This window comes from Epinephelus lanceolatus, chromosome 4 (genome assembly GCF_041903045.1).
Source record: "Epinephelus lanceolatus isolate andai-2023 chromosome 4, ASM4190304v1, whole genome shotgun sequence".
In the NCBI taxonomy this organism is placed as follows: Eukaryota; Metazoa; Chordata; class Actinopteri; order Perciformes; family Serranidae; genus Epinephelus; species Epinephelus lanceolatus.
Window position 1 is genome coordinate 37,113,850 of NC_135737.1, and position 19,851 is coordinate 37,133,700.

The window sequence follows — 19,851 nt, forward strand, 5'->3', positions numbered from 1 at the left end:
TTTCTTTTGGTTCAATTTAGTTGTGTAGAGTTCATCGTCATGCTTTCAGTGCATCCAAGACAGACACTTGAAATGGGGGAGGGGAGAGTATAATATGGGTTGAACAGGTTTTTTTTAAAGGAATAGTTTGACAATTTGGGAATTATTCTTATTTGCTTTCTTGCAGAGAGGTATATGAGAAGACTGATAGTCAAATATTCATGTTAAATATGACGCTAGAGTCAGGAGATGTTAGCTTAGCTTAGCATAAAGACTGGAAACAGGAGGAAACTTCTTGCAAAGCTAAGCTTAGCAGCTGCTGGCTGTAGCTTCACATTTAGCATCAGTCTTTTCATCCATCTTTCTGTAAGAATTTGAAAACTATTCCTTTTAGCAAAGAGTCGTCAAGCCACTAATGTGGTGACGTGGGCAAGGAGTTGCTCATAGAGGGCAAATGAAGGGTTCATCTCCAAAATGTTATATATCCATTTACAAGAGAAAAATAATCAAGTTCATCTTAACATTTAGACAATCAATTTTATCTTCTTCCTTTTGTCAACCGTGGATTTAAGCGACATAGTATGTGTCAAACGCTGACATGAATTGATAGTTTAAGCAATCACTCATTTTGTAAAAGTAGGTGTAACTTTGTTTTTTTTAAACGCTGGATATGTCATTTTGGAACAAAACTCCTCGATTGTAAACTGTACCCTGCTGGGGCTAATGCAAGGCAGCATCCAGATGCATTAGCATTAAAAAAACAAAGGCAGTCTGGCTGCAGGAGCCAGAAAAGAAAAAATTAAGAAACATACAAGTGTGGAATGGTAAAAATGTCACACTTTACAGCACACACTTGTATGCACACGCACTCATACATGCACGCACACACACACACACACGCGCACACACGCACACACAGACACACACACGCGAGCACACACACACACACACACACAAGCGCGAATATAATCGCGCAAATGCAGAATCATACTTGCACACTGGACATGTCACAGACATATCTGGCATGCATTTTTTTTTAGAAGAAAACACTTTTTGTTAGAAATTCCTTAACTGGTCTAGAGCTCTGATAATTTCTTTATGTACATAAATTAACAATAAATATAGGTAATGTTTATATATTTTGAAATATATATATTAAATAATGAAATATTCTTATATATTTCAAATATATTCATAGAATTCTTTCTAATTTGAAACATTTTTAAAGAGATATAGTCACAGTTTAGTAATAAAACATGTAAGAACACAGGTCTCCCTATCGGTCTGACTGCAGCACCCCTTTTTTTTTCCAGAGAAATTAATATGCTGCAATCAAAGTCTGGCCTTTTCGTCCAGGCTAATACATTCTACTTCATCAGAAGGATGAGGAATAATGCAATGCATGGTGGCTGACACTGGCAGGGGCAACTGATTATGTGAATTGTGTACAGGGTTAAAAGTACTGGCTTCGGTCTCATCAGTCTTGAGCTTCAACATATAAATATTTCAACACAACACTGACAGGGAACCAGCCCTGACGGAGACCACACAGGCCAGCTTCAAACAAGGCAAAAGGGGCTGATCGGTGAGGATGAGCTCCCAGCTACAACACTTGTTTCATTTTTTGGTTGTGGAACGATACTGCACTCTGATCACATGGAGGTTGGTTAAAGGGACGCTGCAGCGAGGACCTCTAGGGGGACGATTGGTTTGGAACAGTCTAGAGAGTGTAGACAGCCATTAAGACTCGAAAGGACCCCCCCTTCTCTTTGACTCCACCTCTCCTCGTCTTCTGTTCTTCTTTTTATTGACACACATAGACTGGAACTGGACCACATGAACACTGACTGAGGGGAGCTAGGTTGTCTAAATGCATGCAGTAGTTTTCCTTCTCTCTATCTGCGACTCTCTGGTCGACATGGCTTACAGTAGGATGCACTTGGAAATAAGAGAGTAGAAGGAAACGGTTTATCCCACAGGGTGTAAAGAAGGAGCACCTTCCCACAATGCCTCAGTGATGTCGGGGACTCCTCAGTTCCTGCGTGTGATGGGGACACTTCCTGTCCGTGATTTCCTCCTCCTGGGGGTTTAAACCTTTGTGCGCTGGAGACGACTGTTCCTCTCTTTGTGTCCATTGGACCAGCTCACCGTTGGTCCCGCCTCCCCCTCTGTCCTCTCCCTCTCTCTGTCTGGCTGTTGCCTGCACACTGCTTCACAAACAAAACAGGTCCTACAGTATATTGCACAGCATGCCCTCATGGCCTTGGTGGTGTTGTGTCAGTGATAGCGACTTCTCTTCTCCTCAGCCTCGGAGCTGTAGTCCCTTAAACCAATGCCTCGCTGGAGGTTCAATAAGGAGTCTTTCATCTAAGGAGCAGAAACAAGAGGAAGAAACCACATGTTGTTTTATTAAATACAGTGAAATGACACTGATCTACATTAAGACATGGAACTCCTCACTCACTCATGAAACTCTTTCGTTAGGATAATTAATAGTCCCATGGTGCCAGTGGGCAACAGTTCCAAGTGCTGGTCATTCATTAGTGGATGCAAGGTGGGATGGTTATTAAGTGGCTTTTCTAACGTTCATTTACAGACCCTGTGTCCTCATAGGAAGACACTACATTTTGGGTTTATTGACTTTTACTTTATTCTACTTAACTTAGACCTGCTGTCCTCATTAATGGACACTTTTTTGTGCCATCTAGTGGTAGTAAGAGCACAATACAGACGAGACAAGACAACTTGAAACAGGCAACTACTTGCAATGCGCCGTTCTGGAGTGTTCTAAAAACCTGCCGGTTCACAAATGCAACTAGAAGAGACGATTTATCATCTCTCTGCAACAGCTCTCTGTACTTCTGTTCTGATTTCCAGCTTTTCAGGCTTATTTTGTGGCTGGATATAATTTCTAGCTTCTTAAAACATGAATGAGGATAGTGATAGTGAGATACTGGCTACAGCTGCATTTGTAGTAGTGACAAAACAGTAAAAAACAGAAACAAAACAAGCATCAGATGGACTGTATTTATAATAAATACACCACAATCATATGAATAACCAGAGCCAATTAATCAGTCAGTGAGAGTTTGTGCAGTGCTACATTGGTCATACATTGTCAAATAGTTCAGTGAGCTATGGGTCTGTCACGTATGACAGACGAGCAAATACAGAACGTTCTGCTCCTAGTTATATGTGCAGAGTCTACTTATAGATCAACACAAAAGCAGGCACATCCTCCGGGAGTTGTTCAGATTTCGAGAACATCACTAACATCACAGCGTGGTCGTGAAAATGTCTCTTTGTATCTGAGTACCTGGTCTAGCAGCACTACTGACGACTTGATAATCTCCCTCCACTTCTGCAGCTCGGAGTCATGGTAACGCTGCTGCGCCTCCAGGAGCTGGGCCCACTCCATCTGTGTCTGAGGCAGTTTACTGGGAAACACACATGCACACACACATTAGCAACATCAGGGTGCAGCTACTGAAGCATGACTTCCATTCTGAGGAGCTGCCAACAAACAGTTTGGGAAATTGTTTCAGTAAGCCTAGAGCTATTCTGGGGTAATTTTAGGAGCTCCGTGTTTTCCTGCCACACACGTCAGCCGCCATATGGATACACTGGATTAGTGTGCATGTTCAACAGATTGTGTGCAGGGCTCAACATTAACTTTTAAAAGTGGCTGGCAGGCTGGCAACCAGGCATCTGTTTTTGGTTTACAAAACTGAAAATATGGTTTCCTTTTTGAGTGCTCCTATATTTTGAGTAACTAAGATACTATGCAGCTATACACCAGCGTAATAACGAAAATGTGAAATAGAAGAATGTTTAAAAACTTTATTAATGAACAAAATTCTTTGTCATTTATGTTATTGTGATACTTTACATAATCTTAAGTGTTATCGGTCAAGGTGTCCACCCTCAATCTGTGGTATAGGAATACCAGTAGTTATGTTCTTCACAGATCCCTCAAAAATTAATCCAGCAAGTCACTTCTTCCATCTGTTTCCTCCCTTTCAAATTTTGCTTTGCTCATTGTAACAGATGCCCGAGTGCACGAATAAACGCATCAATGCACATGCAGCATTGTCTGGTTCCTGTTCTGACTGTAACAGCAGTATTTAAATATCACTAATGCAACAAATATTGAAAATGTATTTATTTTGGAGTGTACATTTTGCTGTTTGCTGATCCCTTTTTATATGTTAAAAAATGGTTGCAACTGATGGCAATCAAAGGCCAAGAACTGGTTGCCAATTTCTCAAAATGGTTGCTGATGGAAACCTGGCAACCTTTACTGTCAAGCCCTGGTGTGTGTGTGTATATGTGTGTCTGAAACTGTATGTGTGTATTTGTGTGTGACTGCTATTTGGGCAAACAGCCCAACACAACTCCATTCAGTCTCATCTGCTGTGAAAGGTAACGTTTAAATGCCCCAAATCAATTAACCATGCTGAATCTCTGTAATAAATGAGTCAAGTGTGTGTGTGTACCTCTCATGAAGCCGCAGACCTTGCCAAGTTGTTAAGGACTGTGCAGAGTACTCCAGCATCCACAGCTTGTAGAAGAGCATCATGTTGAGGAACACCAGCAGGACCAGGCTGAAGGAGGACAAGTAGGACAGGAGGAGAGTCAACAAACGAGTCCTTATGCATTCATGATGAACTTGAGTAGCTAATCTTTACATGGCAGTGACAAACAGTGCTAGGAACACTTATTATCAAAAACATCTGGCTATGCTGGCTGCTCAGATTATGTACCTTAGACAGATCCTATGGATGGCAATGAGAGGAGAGGAGAGAAAGGTTACACTCAAGACACCAACAATGAGATATTTACAAGAAAACGAAAAGATGTTTCATTGTAAACCAGACAAACACTCAGCAAAGCCTACAGAAAAAAAAATGATGAACTCATGAAACAAGACACTCAGAGAAAATCTTTGTTTATATCTATATGAGATGAGAATGTGTCGAATTTGTATTTGCATCGCCACAGCCAGATATACAAGCATCCCCATATGAGTGATTGTGTGTGTTGTGATGAGCTGCGTACACAAAGCTGATGATGAGCAGCAGTTTGGAGACGCTGTACAGAGCCAGGCCTCCGGGCAGGTGATGGTGTTCTGGACTCTGGTGTCTGGTTTGCGTGGAGCCCGCCACTTGTTTGATCCTCTGAATCACTTCCTCATCCGTCGGCGTGGTGACGGGGCTGAGCGCCTCGTCCAGATGCTGGCTGCGAATGTGGGGGAGTGGCCTCTTCTTCCGCCTCACCGTGGAGTTTTTCACTACCTTGGCCTTCGGAGACAGTTGGTGTGACTCGGTCAGTATCTCCTCCAGCTTGGACAGCTCCAACTCTGAGAGGAGAGAAGACAAATGTATCATGTCTCATCCACATTCACTTAGAAGTGGCTACACTGGCTGAGCATCTTTACATGCTGCAGTCTTTGTGGATCAAGGTAACTTTGGTATTTTTTAACCTGAACCCTTTTTCTCCAGCCTTGTGTGTCCATGGGAACAACATTTTTTGAAAGCGGTCCTGTATTCAATGAGGACTGCAGCTGTCAGTGAAACAGGCTGCAATGTTTCCACTCAGGGCATTTGTGTGTTGTGAATGTCATCCACTAAAATCCACTTTTTTTGCCATTGTCAGGCTCAGATTTTTATTTTAAGTGTGTGACAACATTATGGAAGGATCCTACATAGATAGAACTTTTGTTAGAATAAGAACCTTTTTATTTAACCACAAACAGCCCCCAAATTGCTCCTGCCAAACCCACCAGGCTCCATTTGAATAAACAAAACATTTAGCATGAATAGAGCCAGTGTAATTTTTACATCTAACTGGGTGAATTAAAAGGTTTATTTCAACCAAACCAGAGTTGGTGGTTGTTAAACAGTGGAAAAACCAACCAAGACAGGTTTTGTGAGTCTTATTTTGTTTCTGGCAAAACAAAATAAGCAGAGATCTGTGCGTCTCTGCTGGGGAACTCACAGGGGTAGCAAGATGGCTACGTGGAGTCTGGCAGGTTTGGTGATTGTAAATTCAGAGCCGTTTCGGTTGAAACAAAAAGGGTCTTACTCCTTAACAAAAAGGTCTATTTCTGGAGGGATGCCCTCTATAATGCTATAAGGCCAAAACACACTGGCGGTGAATGCAGCGTGTAGGTAGCTCTTCTTCTCTGCTCCTGTGGCACCATGGATTCATAAAGAGAACTCTGTTGCTATTGCTGTCTTGTATGTGACAAAGACTGGATGACAAGAGACTTGTTGAGGTCGAGAAATATCCTGAGCAAAGCGACCCGCAATACCATCATTATCGAGAAAATGGCCAAAAAACTATTGCCTGGCGAGTCCTAGCTCTGGAGATCGGCTCTTCAGGGGAGAAATCAACTTTTATTAGGGGCTCTCCACATTATTTAGTAGAAGTAGTAATAACTTTGTGTGGTTGTCTGTTAACAAGCTGCAGTGCGATGCGCCTGGAGTGTGCTAGGGGCAGCACTTGATGTGCGTTACATGATGCCCAATGCCGTGGCAGTGCCAGTATGTTTTAAGCTTTAGAATAATAATATGAGCCTGTCGGTGGCGAAAACAAGCACTGTTAATGGATGTATATTGATGGTGCATATTTCTCTGTGTGGTTAAATTGCTTGTTCTCACTTAATATTGGACCAGTGTCAAAAACTGTTGTTCCCATTAGTCACTTAGACTAATATTTTCCAGGTTGAAAAATACCGTAGTTACCCTGTAATCCTTTTCATTCCTGTCTTCTCTCTTTTTAATCCTTCTCAAAAAATACCAGAGAATTTCCACTGATGTATCTGTTAATTGACATCTATGAACCATAAAGATAGCTATATTTTGTAAAAATTTAACAATGTATTTTCACAGAGGAAATTACAACGTAACATAACTGTGAAAACAAACAAACAACACTCAAGTATACCTAGATGGCGGAAGTTCTCTTCTAACCCGCTCCAGAAGTTTTTCTCTATGAAGCCTTTCACCAGCCCCCACGGCTGTTTCCTGTAGCGCAGCTCTGTTGATACCCTGAGAGACAGACAGAAATGCATTTATACATATAGACAAACAATCTTTTACAATAGGATGTAAAACTAGAAATAGAAATGGGTAAAATATGAAAAGTTATTGAAATGATTAAAATATGATCAAAATAATATGATTTGCATTACTTTAATGTGACATATTATGTGTCAGCTGTGAGTCATGAGTGTCTGACAGCGTCTTACTCACCGTAACCGACACTTATTCTTGGCCACCCTGGTGAGCATGTAGCGGTTGAGAGTGTAGAAGTAATCGTGGTAGGGCACGTCATGTGTGATGACCTCAGCATCGATGATGTAACACTCACTTTCCTGGCTGGCTTTGTACAGAGTCTGGTGTATGAAGGCAAATGTGGTTAATTGATTGTTTGAAAGTCATCTCATACACAGAGGGTATAAATAATATGAAATGTTTCTGATACACTAGAGTTGACTGTACCTGTGTCTCAGTGACTGTGGCTGTTTTGGGGGCCAGGGGGTTGGACAGTGAGATGGTGTACAAGATCTCTCTGGTCTGATTCCCAGCCTCCTCCTTCTTCCACGGGTGGTACACCACATCTGGACAGCAGAATAATGAGAGAGGAGCACATCTTTAGTCTGCCTTTAGTCCAGAGAGGTCGGGGGTCAGCTGTAGAAGCGTCAGAAATACTGACCTGAGAATCGTCTCTGTTCCATGAAGTCACTCATGAACTGCGACTCTGTGAAGAGGATGTCGTAGAGCTTGTCCACGCTGAACTTGTAGATCTCATTGATGTGCTGCCTGCCATTCAGATCCTCATGAAAGGCCTGTACTTCACCTATGTGTCCAAGACGACAAATACATTTAGATAGATATGGATGATATATTCATGTAAAAAGAGAGGTGTTCATTCTGTTTGGTGCATTTACCCTCGTCGTGTGTTTCGGAGGAGTCACTGAGCTCAGTGGGGATGTCTTCGTTGTCATTGAAGTCCAGAGATGGTGAAGGGACAGGTCCACCAGGCCCGCTGGTATCATTGTTCTTCTCTTCAACTAAGAGGGGCACTGTAAGCAGCTCGCCGTCTGGTAGGCAGTCTGCATACTCTTCTGCTGGGAGGTCAAACTGGAAAAAACAAGAACAAAGACATCACTCACTTCAATAAAGTTTCCCTGTTTAATCTTGTCATTAAAATATCATGATCCAGAGAGGTGTTGCACTCGATTTGCGTATGTACAGTATATATGTAACTTACTGTGATGGGTGTGTCTTGGTTGCCGGGGCTGGGGATGGTGCTGTTTGGGACCACCTTCTTATGTAACAGAGGAGGACTCCCCTCTGGCTTGGCCTCAGCGCTGCTCTTAGACAAGTTGTCATTGTTGATCTCATTCTCTTCGTTGGGGATCTCTTCACTGAACCTGAAGGCCAGAGGCCAGAGACAGGCACAAAATTCACTTAGTTCTCATAATCTCATCTCAAATCCCAAATGATGTTCTTGTAAAACCTGTGTCGAACAGTGCTTGAAGACTTTCAATAGTGTGATTTACTTTCATAGCTAGACGGGCAGTATTTGACATGTGGTAAACCACAACTGATATCAGAATGTTTGGACCATAAATTGTGTGTAAAGATGGATGGCATGACAGCTAACCAAAAGTGAAGCTAAAAATCTTGATCGCCCCTTGGTGGCTGGCTGCAGTACACATCCTAAACCCTGTCCCCTCCATGTTAGTGGGTGAGACATGGGCCAAACTAAAAAAAAAAAAAATCAAAGCACACATCACATACATTTTTCTAGAAGGTAATTCAAGTATGTATATATGGCTTTAAACCGCAGCTCCACTCCTCCATCACTACTGCAGGCTCTGGCTCCAAAAGTGCACGATGACAGCAGCAGTATCTAAGATATTTTGGCTTCACGTTTGCACAGTGGGAGGAAGTGGAGACATGGTGTCCATCTTTATATACAGTCTATGATCAAAGTCTTTATGTGTGGGAAACAAGTGAAAATGAGCTACACTTCACTTTTCTAATGGGTATGTAGTCACAATCACTTCAGGATCATCTAATTTGAGCTCAGTTCAGCCTCTCACATTGCCAATTAAGTTCACCCAGAGAAGTGTACAGACTGCTGGGTATAGGCAAAAGTCTAAACAGTCACATCATTCAGATCGCAAGTTGACAGAGAGCTTCAGACATTGTGAGTGCACGGGAGACCAAACAGATGTAGGCCATGACTCTATTTATTTCACATAGTAAATCCAATTCAGACATGATGGGAAAACATAAAAGAAGGCAGTGACAGAGCAGAGAAGGATCTTTTAAGCCTTCAGACAAATGCAGTATTTGCTGTGTTGCATCCTCTGCAGCTTTAAAGTACTCCGTAGTTGCTGAGAAGGATAAAACCCAGCTGGCAAACCAACGGGTTTAAAACAAATACCATAAACTGCAGTGTAAATTAGCTGAGAAGCTGAGAGGCACGTTAAGTGTGTAATTGTGTATCTAAGTGAATTAGTTCAGAGAGCTGGAGAGTGTGTGTCCGTGCTTGTATGTGACTGAGTGTTGCTTGTTAGCTCATATCGGGCTCTCTCATTATTTCATAATTTGGACAATTAGGTAATCGACTGAGAGATGTTTATAGAGGTAACCATAGTAACTGATGTTGCAGCATAAATAGACTCACCCCATGGTGTTGAAGTCGTCATCAGGGGGAACATAGTCCTCATCGTCACTAGTTAGGCCGAGCTCGTTGCCATAGCACTGATGAACAAAGTGCCACAGTTCTTTGGGGCACAGGGGCTGCAAGAGGCATCATCCAAGTCAAGTGAGGAATGAGCAGACTCAAGAAAACTGCAGAGTAAAATTGTGAATTTTATCTTTCAGACGAAATGAGCAAAATTGCTAGCTGATCAGATTTGCTTACCTTGTCCAGCAGTGCATTCTGCCACAGTCTGAACATCATCATGTACGTCCTATCCCTGGCTCCAAATGAGGTGAAAAAGTGCTGTGAAAAATACATGGTAAATATGTTTATTGAGTCTGGTGAGCATTGGGACGACATAGCACTAAGGAGAAAATAAAGGGCCATTTTTGAAGAGCCCACTTTAAACTCCTATAGTCTGGGGTTATTTTAATTTGTAGTGACATATTTTGGCAGTAATGGTGGGCATTAATATCTCGGCAACTGTTCTCCAGCCACCATTTTGGTGCGGGAACATGTCCCCCCTGTTGGCGGTAAAGATTAAATCACCAATCTTCCTGTTATTAGCCAGACTGTACTTAAAGGCTTCCCTACTGTCTCTTTAGGCAAAGATTTGAAACGTATTCACTGCTCAGTCTCAGCTATCCCTTCATTAGTTACTAATATAAACACCTGTATTCAGTCATGCTGTGTCCTTTACCTTCTCAGTGTCGGTGCAGACCTGGATGGCATTGGGAATGAGGCGGGCAGTCTTCTCTTTCGTCATCGAGCAGATGTCCTTTAGCCGCACTGTCAGCTACACACACAAATGCACACAATTACACATACACTTCATAGTTCCAAGTATGACCCAATACTGTCAATATGAAAAAAAAAAAAACGATGGGATTGCGCAGAGGTCCGCAGCGCTAACAAGCATACCAGTGTTTCCCAGCGGAAGATGTTGCTATAGAAACAGATCCAGTTCTCAGAGAGGTAGAGTCGTCCCTGCAGGAGGATGTCCCTTTGAAGAGCACAGGAGTAGTCTGGAGCATAAAGACGTCACATGATCAGATAAAAGAAGCCAAGTATGATGCACAAGTACAAATCCATCACAGAGAAACTACGTCACCAAGACAGAAAAATTGTTAAATACATCAGACGGCCATCGAAAAGTATGTCCATCGATAGATCAGACACAAGAACATGCTTAAATCCAATCAAACTTATTTAAATGAACAGTTCATTTGATAGTGCTCACCATAGGTGGATTATGACACAATGGGCCCCTGGGCCTGGATGCGTAAAAGGCCCCCTTATATTTCAATATATGTATAACAATCATTTACCATAACTGTTATATGGTGGCTGATGTCTTCCTCTGTGTGAAGGGCAAGGAGCTTCTGGACCTCATTGTGTGCATTTCAGCTGCTGTTCGTCTTTTGTGAGTTAGCTGCTAACTGCTATTAGCTGCTTTTTAAATCTCCCGGTGTTGGGTCACAAAAATAAAACGTTGTCAAATGCTACACCCGTCCTGCCAATGGTCCTGCCTGCCAGCTGTATCTTTGACCCAGACGATGATTCCACGATGTTACTTCCTCAATTGCTGTCTTAAAGGTGAGACATCTCTGTCCTCCACTTTCGCAACTGTACTTTTTTAAAGAATGACAAGGCAGAATAAATGCACAACATTCCCACCTTCAACAGGCCGTGTAAAAGGGGCAAGTGTCTTCACGCGGAGGCTCTGGCTCAGGGGCCTGTGGGCCTGGGCTCGGTAGACCCACTCGATAAAACACCCATGACGCTCACTTTACTGTTTCTAAGAAACCTCACCGCAGTGCATTTCAGCACTGCCCTTGTGTGTTTATCTTGTTTACTCGCTGTAAAATCATCATTACCAACCCACAGAGCTCAGCTCATAAAGCAAGAGCTCAGTTTTACCCTAGAGTTTTATTTTTCAAGGCATTTCAGACAATCACAGCATTCATTGGAAGAGTTGGGAAAATCATGTCAGAACAAATCAACTGCACTTGTGACATTATGTTTTCACGGCACATTGCAGTACGTTGTTCAGACTGCTGGACAAGTCCATTATCAGGATACAAGTTCCTTTAAAATAAGTAGAGGATGATATTTTTTACATCATCAGTGACACAGGCATATTTAAATCATGTCACAATGCTCAACACTTGGAATGTCCAATATTTGTTTTAAGTGTCCTCTCTGTCCTGGAAGAATTAATCATTTTCTAATGACTACTAACATAGCTGCACCCTTTTGGTGCCCTGTGTGTCTGTGGCATCCACTCACCCACAATGAGCCTTTCTGTGTCAGGGAGCTGCTTGAAGAGTTTCCTGAAGTCCTCATTGCGCTGCTTGTATGTCGGGCTCAGCACCTGCAGAGACAGGCAGAGTCAGAAACGAGGCCGCACGCACATATGCTTCCAAAACTCCAACACTCTACATGCTCTCTGACTCACTCACTCACTCACAAGTGTAGTCTCCGTCACGCAGGCCGCGAGTTATTCGTTTCCATGAGCATGTGAGATAACCTTGTTAAAGCCACCCACAGGTTTGATCAGGAGTCTGGTTTACTCTAATCGTACCGTGGATGCCACTCTGTGGGTGGTTTTGACAGGCACTGGAAATGGATGTATAGTGGATGGCAAGCAGAGGTATGTGGCCTGATTGTCTTTAAGGCTGCGTCATTAATTGATAACAAAGCACAATTTCAAAACATCAGCCCGCTGCAGATCATTCAATACACATGCTGCCATGACTATGAGCATTTACAATGTGAGTCACATTCTCTGAGTTGCGTTAGAGAGCAACATGTGTCTGACAATGAGGCTTTTGTCTTGTGACGAGGGTTGGGACAACTGATGAAACCTCAAACAAAACTGTGGTTTGATTAAACCTGGTCAGACAAAAGCTTTTCAACACTGGGAAAGATATTCCTACTCAACATGATCGCACTTTCCTTTGCTTGGCTTCGGCGGAATTGATTATTTACAGAGACAGCCTGTGATGTATAAAAATCTCCAAATGTGTGCCAAAGTGAGGGCTCTCACTGTCTGTGCCAGATGCTTTCCTTCAACAGGAAAGCTTCAGGAAACAATAGCTGCCAATACGGTAACAAGATGTATGTCGAGACAAAAGAAAAATATACTCGTTTGGATTGAGGCTGGTGGGAAAAGAACAGCTTGTTCAGATTAAAAATCATTACATGTGCCTCCCTTGTGAAACAAAGCAGTTGGGATACAGAAACACGGTTTGGGAGTATGTGTTTCTGCCTCCACTCGGCTTTGAGTAAAGTGTGGTGATGAGAATCACGGCCCTGAAAACATGTGAGAGACATTTATGAAAGCCCTGACTAATTGCTTGGTATTAACAACACACTCCATCATGCTGCTTCCTTTTTAAAACCTTCATCCGTGACCACAAACGACCAAAACACACCTACGCTGTTCATACATGCAGTCACTCACACAGTAACCCGATGATCACTCCAAACAACAGGCCTCAATGAGCTCTGGGAGAATTCAAATAGCTATGACTCAGACCCAAACCAGTTGTTTTCTTTAGTAGTGGGGAATTACCGCGCAAATGCTTACAGCAGCATACAATATAAAGTGCTACAAAGCCTTTTCACTGACCCCTCTCATGTGACTTTACTTTGCCCGAAAAAAACTCAATAAATCTGTCTTAATTTCCACATCATATTTTCTTCACTCATCTTCTTGTGGTTTCAACTTACAGCAGGGATCTCCTCAGCGTCCCACTCAGGGTCTTGAAGGTCCGAGGCAGCCCAGCCCCACTCCCAACCCCACTCCCCTCTAGCTGGACCCTGCAGGAGCCATCCTGCCAACGCCTCATCCAGCTCCAGCACGGCCTCCCACTCCGCCATCGTACAATCCTCATCCAATTCCATATTCACCGCACCAGATCCTATTTGGCGCCTGGATGGCAGCTAATTTTCCAAAACGGGGCCCCAGTGGGCTCTGCCCAAGTTGGACGACTTGTCAGTTACAGTAGGTTTGGAAAATAAGAGCAGACAGAGCTTGTGAATCCAGTGGTTTGGAAGCTGCAGTATCCGCCCCCCTGTTTTGGGTGCTGCTCCCTTTCAGCGTTGAGCAGTGGACACGGCACACTCCAGCCACATGATCCTTGTCTCGCTCTGTCGTTCTCTGGCTCTCTCTCTCTCTCTCTCTTGCTTTCACACACACAGGGAGAGGAGTTACGGCCGTTGCCCTCTAGTAACCCCGGTCAACAAGTCCTTTATTATCATGCCGGTAGCTTTTTCCTTTTTTCCTGCTTACTCCTCCTGGTAAGTGTGAGAGCTGAGTGTGTCTGTGTGTGTGTGTGGTGCTGTCCAGGTCTGAGTGCCTAGTAATTACCCAGTTTACGACCAGAAAAGAATGAAGCGAGTTTACTTTGTGGAGCAGAGTGCTAATATAAACAAAGATGTGGATGGGGAGAGGGAAGAAAACAGGACTGAAGAAAAGAGAGAAATGAATGTTTCCAGTCCGCTGAAGTATGTGTTGAGTCCGACTTGCTGTCCATCCAAGCGATTGAGTTACAGATAACAGATGTGAGCATAACCTCCAGTTACCTCTGCCTGCAAAACAACACCATCAATCTTGACTGGGTCTGCACTGGTTTGCTGTCCAGAGCTTACATCGCAGGGTGAAGTGGCTGCACCGTCATACTGTACATATTTCTTTGCCTGTGCGTTTCATTTGATCATTCACTTTATGTCCAAGAAGCTGCTGGAATCCAAACTTAAGGCACCAAAGGTGATAATTTGAAGGTATGAAGGACCCCCCTCCTTTTTCCCTGCCTTGGTATTAGAGTCATTCATGCACTCATGATACTTGATCACCCTCTGTTACTCTTAGCAGGCAAGAAAGATTCAGAGCTCGCAGTTCCTATTTTAGGAGTGCTTAAAAAACAATTGGTGTGCATGTCCTCCCACTACGCTTGACTGAAAATATTTCAAGAGTCAAGATGGTGTACATAGTGATGGAGGTCACAGCAGCAGTTAAGAAAAAAAAAAAAAGATGTTGCATTTCATTGACTTCTGCTGGATGAAGCAAATGTGTCGCCCACATTTGTGCACTGGAATTCAGCCATGACTTCCACCTTTCCTCTGCAGTTATTTCCCGATCCTCACTTTAATCAGACACTGAGGAAGATGCAGGAAAAAAAATAGTTGGAAAAAAACCCATCTTCGGCAGCAGGCCTCTGGAAAAACAGTGATGATGATTCACCCGCAGCTGTAAAAAGGCCTACACCCTGTTGAGAATGCCTTTGCATCACGTGGATGAAATTTCAGCGACATGAGGGTTCGTCTGCTAAAAATTGCCGCCAAATTACTTGTGGCGTCCGTGCAAAGAGTGGTCCTTTATTTCCCGCTCATTCAATTCATTTTCTCCGATAAATCGAGCAAAGAAAGAGGCCATTGTGACTGATGCAGCGGCCGGCGTCGAGGTGACAGTATGAGACTCGGGATGAGGTGGGACTGTGGATACACAGTGTTTATAGATTTGGTTAACTATTAACGCTGGACAAACAGTAGGGGATGGAGGCGACTGGTACAGTAAAGCAGGGTGGGGTTTTAGTGTTTTTTTAAAGGGGGGGGTGAGGGCTTGAGGTGTATGCGTCCATCTCGTGAACAATCCCATCCTTTCATTGTGGTTGTTTGTCATTTGAAAGGCAAGGTATGTGTGTGCACATCGATCGAAGTGAAGCGATGTAAAAGGCCTGACGTACTCTCTGCTGCATCGATCTATGCAGATCTAAACAAATTTAAGTCTAAAGCACTAATCTTGCTCACCCACTGTTTTCAGCATTTACAGTATCCTCTTGTTGCCAGCTTCCTGGAGCCTGTGGGTATGGTTGCCACACATTGCGACAAACTCATGTCGATGCAAAGCGAATAAACAGACGCTATCAGGGGGCTGTAGAAGAAAGGTGGCCACTGTGCGAAACTCTAACAGGCTCAGAACTCACATTGGGACGGATGGAGTTTTAATCACTGTGGTTTCAGTGCCATGGGAGGTCATCATTGCCATGTAGAGGCGCACACATACACACATGCACACATGCACACGCTGTCCTACATGCAGGTAGACCATGGGTTCGACACCCATACACACAGTCCTGGTCAACTGAGGCAAGAGTACCCATTGGACATATTTCACTTGATTGATTGGCTTTCAGTAGTTATTGTGTGAATAAGGACAAGTGTACAACATGTTAGGAACACAGTACTAATCCTGAGATCTTTTTTAAAATGTAAATTCACCATTGTGGAGATGTCGTGACGGTAAATTCCACTCTCACTCATACTGCCAATTTCACACAGCAAGAAATCACGTCAGTCTATAAAAGCCATTTGGTTTTGATATCCAGCTTTTAGAACTCTTTTCACTTGTTTAAGGGATAAGGCTGGCATTGCTCTATATTTTTCTTACTGTCAACAAATCCACTGAAAAGAACAAAACCAACGGGGCCTTGGCGCGTCTCTCGATCCCTTCCGACTTTCCTACTTTATCTGTGAAACTCAGCCCAAATCCCACTGGCTCCTACTGAAGACATATATCTTTATAAAGAGCTCACACGTACATAGTTTCAATTTTATAAAGGCTAAGTCATTTTCTAAAACAGCTGTGGACTGCAGTTTTTGAGCAAATTTTACTAAAAAAAAGGGGTAAACTGTGCATCTGTTGGGGACTCATTTTAGCTGCGGATTAATACACATGCTGCATGAGGGAGCATTTTCAGCAGCAGGATGGTGTTTGTGGGACTGAGTCAATATAAACTGCACTGCCCATGTTCCTGGTACTGAAGGAACGTGTCACCTAGTGCAACAGTGTGGCTCAATGTGTTTATAATACTTTTGGGCATTAACTGGCACGTTACCATTTACATCTGTTTATGTAAATTTTCAATTTGTGCATTAAAAAAAAATATTGTTAGAAAGTTTTTACGCTTCTGGGAGGTGGAAAAGATGGTCAATCAAAGGTAACTACGGCTAAGTGCAATGGAAATAGTTTTCTCTACATCTTCTCTGGATGGCTTTTAATACGCTTATGTATGCACCAAGCAGCAACCTCCACGGGTGAAAGATGACACCAACATGGAAGCACCAAAAACTGCAGTTCTTTGAACGGCCACTTGAGGCTGGCTTCAGAAGCAGGTCAATCCCCACTGACCCCCATGTTGAAATGCCCAATTTTACAGCAGAAATAAAGATGTTTACAGGCTGGTACAAAAACCGGGTTTGGTCTCTATTGCTGATTTCAACTTTCATGACAACTGCATGCGGGTGAATTTTTATATAACTCATCCGTTTACATTTTATTAGGGCTTAAAGTTACACATAATTAAGGGCAGCCTTCTTTGACAGGCTGTCTGCCAATCATGTCCTTGACTTCTCACTCAGATCCAACCCTCCCTCCTCCACGGCTTCAGCCTCTCATCCAAATATGGCCACTTCTGGCTCCGAAAAACCAAGATGGTGACGGCTGAAATGCCTAACTCAAGGCTTCAAAATGGGAGTCCACTAGCCAATGGGTGACATCACAGTAGCTTCATCCATTTTTTGTACAGTCTATGGTATGCACACAGGGTTGTTATCAGAACTCTTCCAAGAGAACACAGCTGTAATACTACTGGTTCAAAACTCTCTATTTTCATTGCCCAGTGTGCTGTCCATTATCATACATCCATTGTTTTCCTTTGTTTGAGGTTTGACGGGTGCTCTTTTAATTTAGTCATCTCGTTGTGCCCTCTTCTTCTGCAGTGGCACATAACTAGAGCATTAGCACCACCCATACTGCTTATCTCAGTTAACCAACTCCCAATATTATTATAAATAGTGGATGGGAAAGCACCTACATGTGCATTTTCTTCAGCTGATTTTCTAAAATTCTGTTGAAATTTGTGCTACAATTGGATGGAAACCCGAGTAATAAAGCACTATGGCAAGGAGATAAAAGCTATATCAGCCTTTGGTTGTGTAACCAGCTCTTGTTTGTAGAGTAAACTCATTGCTGCTTTTGTTCTTTTCATTGAATTTGTTGACAATAAAAATAAATGACTAGCTTTAAAATTTTCAAGAAAATTTTGGGACACACTAATAATGATGATTGCTTTCTTGCAGTGTATTCGTTAACGAGAGCAGCTGGTCCTGGTATCTTGTACACTTTATGTATACTGTGCTGGTAGCCAGCTGTGTGTTGTCTGTAAACATGACATTTGAATCTGTTAGTCAGAGAAGCATCAACTCTAGATTGTTACTTGTGATGCTGCTTTCTAGATAGCGGGTCAGTAGAGGCAATGTGAGTGGCTTACTACAGCTGAGTACATTAGAGAAGTATTCAAGAAGCTGTCTGGACTTTTTGGACCAAGCCTCTTTTCAACTCAACAGCATGTATTCATCTTCCCCAACTGCAGGGAGGTCCCTGCATCTTCTGCTGACGGTCATGCCTTACAGCCTAAATGTCCCAGTGTTTAAGTTATTTTTAGGACATGGACACAGAACAGGATTTGGGCTAAAGAGGGAAACATGCCACGACCTTAAGCACCATGCTCCATTCCCCTGTTGTTCAAAGGCATTCACGGCTCGTCCAGAGGCCCTTGTGGTGGTTTGTTGATTTGTTTAGTACAGTGAGAAACTCAGTGGGCTTGTTACCACCTGTTGCATACCAGAATTAGAAGTTTGAATGGTGACAGGCCTTTGGAAAGGACTTGTGAAACACAAATCCAGAAGCTTTTGACTGTCAAAACAAGCTTCAATTCATGTGCTAAATAAGACTACATGGCTTTAGTTTGACAAATATTCAAGATGTGTCTATTTCAACATGTCAAAATCACTTCCTCCAAAGTCTGGCTTTGCTATTAGGTGGTAACAACACCAGCTGAAGTCAATGGGATGAGAAACAGGCAGGAGGGATGTTATCATTTCAGCGGTCTGATAACAAAGATTCAGAGCGCTAGAGACAGAAAGTTATCCAGGGTTGCACAAGAATACAAGTCATGCTTACTCTCAGGATGTGTTGTCTTTCATGCTGGGGAGAGAGGGGAAGAGTGTACACACAGGGAATAAAAAAAAAAAAGAAATAAAACAACATAAAATGGGAAAAAGTCCAACAAACACTACACTTCTGGAGAAAGTAGGGTTTGACACTAAGTGATGAAGTCCAATGCTCTCATACTTGCACACTCTGAGGGCTTAACTGACGCAACAGACAGCTTTTCTGTGTAAGGGTTGGATGAAAATAATTATTAAGGGATTGTTCATCAGCTCATCACATGTAGAGCAGTTATTCTGGGGTCATAAATAGAGTTAGCACGCCATCTTGTGGTGAAATATAAAACTGCAACACCCTGGCTTTGTTGCCTTGACTATGCTTAGCATGGTAAATTATACCGTAGTCTTCCCCTTGATTCCCTACATCAGAAAGAACCACCTGTTGCTCTTTTAAGCCCATGCTAAATAACCCCTGCCTAGAGAACCAGTAACCCACAGTGGTGATTTGGTGCTCCAGTAAACAGGGTCAAGGACAACAACCTTTCATCTCGTAAGCAGCACCTGCCACTTAAAACAGCCCCGAAAGACTTCCAGGAGTCACCCACATGACGTAAACTCACACCAGCACACACATACACCCGTCACACACTTCACATATGTTGATGATGTAAAATAAAAACAAGGTGGGACTTACGTTGTACCAGCTTTGGCTCTTCTGTGGAGAGAGAAAGAGAGAAAGAGACAGGGGATGTATTTAACTCTGTGAAACTCGTACATGCTGCAGCAGGCTCGTACAGACACACAGAGGGTGTGAAACATGATCGACCTGATCGTAACAAGTTACAGCGGGCGTGAAGGTCACACTGTACCTCACACTCTCTCCTGCCAAGAATTACAGGAAGTTATTACACTATTTCAATGCCAGAGACCGACTGTCTGTTCCAACTGTGCTGAGGTTGAAAACACAGGGCGAAATTCTCTTTCAGTTCACCTCGCCCCTCAAATAGCACTGATATTTACAGAGCGACATGAAGTTCTTTGAATCAGACATTTATTTATTAATTTCATTGAGGAATCTTTCACAATCTGCTGCTTTTACTGGTGGAACTGAAAGTAATTTCACTCCAAACCTAC

At 42.9% G+C, this 19,851-nt stretch overlaps 1 protein-coding gene across 15 annotated transcripts in view; it reads right to left on the bottom strand.

Moving 5' to 3' along the window:
- The window catches only part of gramd1bb (GRAM domain containing 1Bb), a 141,186-nt gene continuing 121,335 nt past the window's right edge, over nucleotides 1–19,851 (bottom strand). For 10 of the 15 annotated variants that reach the window (XM_078167222.1, XM_078167227.1, XM_078167223.1 and 7 more), the window contains 17 exons: nucleotides 19,412–19,432; nucleotides 18,731–18,754; nucleotides 11,992–12,076; nucleotides 10,624–10,727; nucleotides 10,403–10,498; nucleotides 9,925–10,005; nucleotides 9,685–9,800; nucleotides 8,257–8,419; nucleotides 7,934–8,126; nucleotides 7,699–7,842; nucleotides 7,485–7,603; nucleotides 7,236–7,378; nucleotides 6,928–7,031; nucleotides 5,038–5,338; nucleotides 4,476–4,583; nucleotides 3,296–3,416; nucleotides 1–2,346 (listed from right to left, as the gene is read on the bottom strand). In XM_078167222.1, the coding sequence (XP_078023348.1) occupies nucleotides 2,257–2,346; nucleotides 3,296–3,416; nucleotides 4,476–4,583; nucleotides 5,038–5,338; nucleotides 6,928–7,031; nucleotides 7,236–7,378; nucleotides 7,485–7,603; nucleotides 7,699–7,842; nucleotides 7,934–8,126; nucleotides 8,257–8,419; nucleotides 9,685–9,800; nucleotides 9,925–10,005; nucleotides 10,403–10,498; nucleotides 10,624–10,727; nucleotides 11,992–12,076; nucleotides 18,731–18,754; nucleotides 19,412–19,432 (2,013 nt within the window). In that variant the 3' untranslated portion in view covers nucleotides 1–2,256. The remainder of the gene's footprint in view (nucleotides 2,347–3,295; nucleotides 3,417–4,475; nucleotides 4,584–5,037; nucleotides 5,339–6,927; nucleotides 7,032–7,235; nucleotides 7,379–7,484; nucleotides 7,604–7,698; nucleotides 7,843–7,933; nucleotides 8,127–8,256; nucleotides 8,420–9,684; nucleotides 9,801–9,924; nucleotides 10,006–10,402; nucleotides 10,499–10,623; nucleotides 10,728–11,991; nucleotides 12,077–18,730; nucleotides 18,755–19,411; nucleotides 19,433–19,851) is intronic. The other 5 variants (XM_078167228.1, XM_078167229.1, XM_078167224.1 and 2 more) reach the window with 1 other exon arrangement.